The sequence below is a fragment of the Eleginops maclovinus genome, chromosome 12 (assembly GCF_036324505.1).
Source record: "Eleginops maclovinus isolate JMC-PN-2008 ecotype Puerto Natales chromosome 12, JC_Emac_rtc_rv5, whole genome shotgun sequence".
NCBI lineage: Eukaryota > Metazoa > Chordata > Actinopteri > Perciformes > Eleginopidae > Eleginops > Eleginops maclovinus.
In genome coordinates, this window is record NC_086360.1 from 21,793,703 (window position 1) to 21,799,889 (window position 6,187).

Sequence of the window (6,187 nt, forward strand, 5' to 3'; positions counted from 1 at the left end):
GTGCTACACTCTGTTAGAAACATCAATATTTCAACCTCGAAACCAATATTTCTGTGACTGGGTGGGGTTGTTTCAAAAAGCTGTGCATTAAGGGAGGCATGATTTCACTTCCTGCTCAGATAGATGCCCTTATGAAGAAGACAGGAAGTGGTTTTAGTTTTGGTTTTGCTCAGGCAACTCACCAAAAAAAGAGTCTTTATCAAGTTTCTGTTGCTTGAGTTTCATTTGTAGGATCATTGCAAGCCATTATAACAAAAAGTATTTACTAAACCTACTGAGAAAGACATCAATGAACCTTCTAGTTTCTTCTTGGTTTATTATTTCACTGAGGGTTGGAGCTCAGTGGAAAGAGAGGCACCATTTCCACTAAGTCAGCACCTCCCATGCCTAATCAAACACTCATGAATGCTTACAGCTCCTTGTCATCATCTTGCTGATTCTGCCTTCACCTTTCATTGCCTCTCTTTCTGTGCTACTATAAAACTTACACACTGCTTATCTATTATATTCCTCTCACTTGCCCGCCTCCATCTGGTTCCACAACCACTCCCTACTGTGAGATCTACATAACGACGTTCATTACACACACAGACGCACAGTACAAAACTGTTCTACCCGATCACACATCAAACAAAGCTAATGCTTGACCCAACAACACGCCCAAAGTCATTCCTCCGAGCTGTGAGAGTTGTGACAGAGCAAACACCATGAAAGTGGTTGCCTTTAGTCACCGTTGAGCTCCTCTTATCTTCAAGGTTTTTTCCCTTTCCTACTTGGAGCAAAGCGTCTTCCTGTTTTACCGTTTGGCCTCCTCCAGGTGACACAGGTACTCGTAGGCGATGTTCTGTCGTCTCCTCTCATCCATCTCCTCCGCCGACAGCCTCTCGTCGTCCTGGATGGCTGGAAAGGAAGGCAGATGAAACAATTATTGAATATACTAGCGTGTTGTGCTTTCTTTATGGTCTTAATTACAAATGAAACCAGTCAGAATAGGGCTGAAGTAACTATCATCACATGAATACTGTATATTTACTGTTATTGAAATATCATATCTTATCACAAAATGGCAAATGCAAACAAAATCACGTAACCTGTGTTCCACAGTCATTCCTTACATGACTCCTAACCTTGAAAATGTTTAAAGATTTTTTTAATATTTTGTCGGTTTCAAGTTAAAGACACTTTATTAATTTGGAAATCAGAAACCTAACGACAATCAATCTTTATTTTGAGTTATAGCTCAGCCTCGTTTGAATCACATCGCTTATTGATTAAATTGATCCTTCAGTGCAGTGTCCAAATCCATATAGCCTGCATTAGTCATCTACAGTTACTTTAATTTCCTATTGTAAGTTATCTTGACACAGATAACATGCACTGCTCATTCATAAAATACGCTAACATTACAAGGCAGGGGGAAAAAATAACACTCTCAACACATACAGCAAACTGAACAAGATATACTTCAAGAATTTGCACTCAACATTTTATAATCCTTGATTGCAAAGAATCTCCTCAACACAAAAAAGAAATTGCATTATTTTTCTGAAGATTAATCCAGGTGTTAGAGCGGCCCTATTATGTTTTTATGAGTCCCTTTCCGGCAGTGTGTTATATCGCTTTGTGTGCATGTTAACGGTCTGTAATGACTAAAATCTCAAAGTTCCCTAAGTGGACTCCTGTGTTTACTTCACACATAGGGACATCACTGTGTAACACCTGCACTTCTATTGGCTAGCATTCCAACACATTGTAAGTGATAGGCTAAGGGACGGGACATATTTAAGCGGTTGACCAATCACAAAAGAGCAGGCCAGCTAACCAACCAGAGCAGACTGGGCTCTGGTTTCAGACAGAGGGTGAAAAGAGAGCTTTTTGGATATCAAAAGCATGGAGACATGTCACAGTCGAGGCACAAAATACAACTACACTGGCATGGTACACCTCTTGAGTTTGACGACTGCTGGGATCCTGAGTGCCTCTTGGAAACTGAACTTCATCCCATGCTCCAATGAGCCCATGTTTCAGAGAAAAGAAATGTCCACGTCAAAGTGGCCTGAGTGGGGTGCTCCACAGACAAGTGACTTCTGCTGAGAGTTGACCTTTACCTGCAGCTTGATGAGATCTCTTCCCCCCCGACGCTCCTACCCCTGCTCTAATCCTATCAACTCTCTTTATTCCTGGCTGAGTGAAGGGACAATCTCAGACAGCGAGGCTCAGTTTAAGAACAGAGCTTTCCAACACTGGACCAAACAACATGTACTGGGTTTGAGTAGAGGATCACACCTGAGGTATCGCATTCTGCATCAGGCGGTAGGACATCACGTAAAATAAACACATAATCAGAGTTAGTCAGTCCGTCTTCTATACGTCTACATTCGTTATACTGTATACTGACCATCATGCATGTTTCAAGTCTTATATCGATGTCAATTCTAGTACATAAGCAGGAATGAAGCATACCTTAAAAGAGAAAGCACTGCTCTGTCTATGAATAGTTCTGATAAATAATTGTCACAAAATATTAATTTTTAAATGATTTTGCATAATGCAGCCCTATTGGTAAGTTTTCAAAGAATCAATATGTTAAGCCAATTCTACAGATCTGTAATTCTTACTTAGTGCTGTGCTTCATTTCCTTTGGGGCTTTTGTAGCATTTTAATGATGTAGATTGTATATTTTATTTATTCTGGAACTGCAATGCATATGGAGTCCAAGACAAATTCCCCCTGAGGGACATTTAAGTCCAACTTCTAAAGCCCTGTGTTAAATTCAGCCTATTTATTATCAGCCACCTGCATATACATCCGTTCACTGGGTCTCAACAGAGGCTTGACATATTAAACCCACATGTGAGAAGAGAAACAATCCAACACACACACACACACACACACAGAATCTGGACGTCCAACTATAAATTAGTGGCCCAGCTGGATGCAGATGTGTATGAACACACAAATATGTAAAGGGTAGAACAGCCCCAGTGCATCCATTACACACACACACACACACACTACCTCCACTGGCTCGGTTACACACTTCCTGGAGGAGGCTGTCTGCACTGAGCGTTATATTTAACCCCCAGGATGGGTTTGTTGCCTTTGTGTGTCACCAGACCTAAGTTATGGCCTCCATGATCATGTCTCATGCAGTGGGGGGAAAGAGGAAGCACATATCAAAACTGACTTGGGCTTCGGGTTGGTCCATTTTAAGGCAAAATCCATTAACTAAGGATAGTCTGACATTTGGCTTTAGTCCCATAACAGCACTTAAATCCCTTAGGATTCGGCTTGTTTCACACAATGACAGACCCACAAATTAAAGACAGCGTGTGTTTTCTATCTCACATCTTTGGAACAAATTGCCCATTGTGAGTGCCTTTTTGAGAGACACACCTCTTTAGGATTCACATTTCTAGCACCACATGAACCTATAAACACAGAATAAGAGAGTGGCCAGTATGCAGAAAAAGACAACAGTCGTTCAGTGAAATCCAGAAGCAAAAAGATTGCACTGATGACATAATTGATTGGTGTTATCTCTCAGAGTTGCACTTTGCCCACAGATGTTGGTCAGGGACAAGATACCTGGTAACTTTGAGTTGGTTTGCAGACTGTATGTGTTCTGTATCTCTCACATTCTTAACATACTAATGTTACCAGTTATACATTTCTCAACAAAAGCAAAAACCCTGGTTAATGGGTAACCTATGAGAAAATGCCTTATGTGTAGACAGGCTGATATCCTAGCTGCAACCATTAAACAAATAGATAACAACGTTCCTGTGGTGCAGTCAGGAGTAGAAGGGGGACATTCATTTTAACTCAATCTTAAAATCAACATACAGCCTGGACCCTGAACGTATCATTGTTTTGGCTTTAATTGAACAAGTAGGATGTAAGTCCTTCCACTACAAATATCTCTCATTGACAGTTTATTTTCTCTTAGGCCACACATTTCATGCCTATTTTTGCCATACAGGTATCCTGCTGTCCAGGTGCTGCAGAACCACCTGTTGCTCAAACTTCCCTCACGTTAGCTCAACCCCTGCCCCTCATAACCAAGCAAACACAGTATGATTAGCAGAAAAAGTGTAACTTACTTCCATAGCGTGGCTTTTGTAGAGCTGCGGTTTCTTCATGGTACATCTTGCGTCGTTTCCTCCACTTGTGAAGTCGTCTGCACTGGAAATAACTTCACCTACAAGCTAACGTGACAGCACTGAGCCGCGCCTCTCGGGATATATTGATACCAATATGAAAAAAAACGCTGTATCGTTAACCAACCGAAAAAAATAGGCTGGAAATATGGTTCCACTTTCTTCAAAAGTTTCATGAAATCGCGGACTGTCACTTGCGGCAGACAATCCCCATGGTGTGTGCTTCTTTGGCCTGAAAAAGAAGTGTGTGTGTTATCCTGCCCCGGCAACGGTCTGAGTGAAATGATTGACAGGAGATGGAGATTTAGCACCATGCACCACCTGCTGGTCAATAAGTGGCTCGTGATTCATTTTGCATTTAAATATTATATTTAAGGAATAGCGAGCATTTTATAGCATTTCATATTAATGTACATTACATTCCTGCTTTTAAATGTTGTAAGCTGATAGCTGTCTGGCCCTTCATAGTGTTTATTTGACAGATTGTTATCTTTCACTGTTAAAAGGTATTTTACTTTTTAGTTCTGTTTTATTTTCTATTTTGAGATGTTTATATATGGGTGTTTGTTTCTACTGTTTTTCATTTTCACATTATTTGCAATGTCCCAAATTGGGGTCAATAAATGATGTCTTATATCTTATAGTCCTACAGTACTGCCACAAGGGGGACTACTTTACTGTGTCAGTGGGTGTAAAAAATACTGAGATTGTCTACTTTAAGTAAAAGATTCAATACTAGATATAACTTAAGTCAAATTACAGTTGATTTGATTTGATATGCGCATCAAAATACTCTTAAAAGTACCAAAAGTAAAGTACCAATAGCCCATTTTACAATCATATTTATTAAATAACTGGAGTATAAATATTCATGTGTTCATCGCAGCCGGTGGAGCTTATTTTAATTACTTTATATACTGCTGCTGTCTTACCCCAAATAAACACAAGATAGTTTCATTATTAGTGGATTTATTTCTTGTATTAGCGAGTATTCTGAATATGTAATGCAACTAAATCTGTCAGAAAACAATTGTGGAGTAAAATGTACAATATTGGCTCCAAAATGTAGTAGAAGTAGCATACGATGAAAATACTCTGTTTAAGTACAAGTGCCTCAAATGTGTACTTAAAGGCAATACTGGAGTAAATGTACTTCATAAAATGCATCACTACTTAGGCTATTCCTCTATTTTACTTCACTTGTTTACTTTACATGTGCCTTTTTATGCTGGTTTGTGTGAAACACTTTGAACTGGCCTTTCCTAATATCATCAAATGTTATCATCAAACCCCAGTTATAGAAGGACTGTCAGCTACACAAAGGCAGGTGTTGCAATAATGAATGTCCCAAAACAGAAACAATAAAATAAATGTGGTCTACCGGTACCGATAAATGGCCAATTAAAATATGTTAAAGACGCCACATTTATATATATCTTCTACAAATTCTGTTATCTAACGGAAAAACAACCACTTGTATAAATGAACCCAGTGTCACAGTATTATCGTTTTAGTTTATAGTTTCCATTTCATAATCTGTCCACTAGATGGAAGCATTTGTTTGATATTATTGACCACAGCGGAAAGCAGCCGCATTCAGTGTGTGTTTGTGTGCATGTCCCTACACTCAAATAACTGCTACACTGAGAACACAAATGAGGTTTGGCTGCCTCATTTATACGTGTTTGCACAATTTAACATTTAAATGATGTTGATTTATTTAAATAATGCACAATTGAGACTCATATGTGGATCTTGGTGCAAATGTCTCAGCATGTAAGTGCATTATTGTGATTTATGAAGAGTTGGAGATACATTTTATTCTGAGGTTGGAAACAAGAGTTGTGAAAGCAAAGCACAGTGTAATTAGCTAGAGAACATAGCTTTTATTGTATTGAATATATGTTCAAAAGCAGCACAGTCTGCAATCCCTGCTTCTCCAATTAAATAACATAATTCACAGGGCATCATTTGGCAAATATTTTTTCACATATTTTCACACTTATGGACCTCTGAACATACAGCTC

General features: G+C 39.1%; 1 protein-coding gene across 2 annotated transcripts in view; it reads right to left on the reverse strand.

Annotated features, from left to right (window-relative positions):
- Positions 1–4,408, reverse strand: part of iqgap2 (IQ motif containing GTPase activating protein 2) — a 38,192-nt gene extending 33,784 nt beyond the window's left edge. For both annotated transcript variants that reach the window (XM_063896761.1, XM_063896760.1), the window contains exons 1-2: positions 4,104–4,408; positions 801–900 (exon numbers count right to left, since the gene is read on the reverse strand). In XM_063896761.1, coding sequence (XP_063752831.1) covers positions 801–900; positions 4,104–4,149 — 146 coding nt within the window. In that variant the 5' untranslated portion in view covers positions 4,150–4,408. The remainder of the gene's footprint in view (positions 1–800; positions 901–4,103) is intronic.
- Between the last annotated feature and the right edge of the window lie 1,779 nt (positions 4,409–6,187).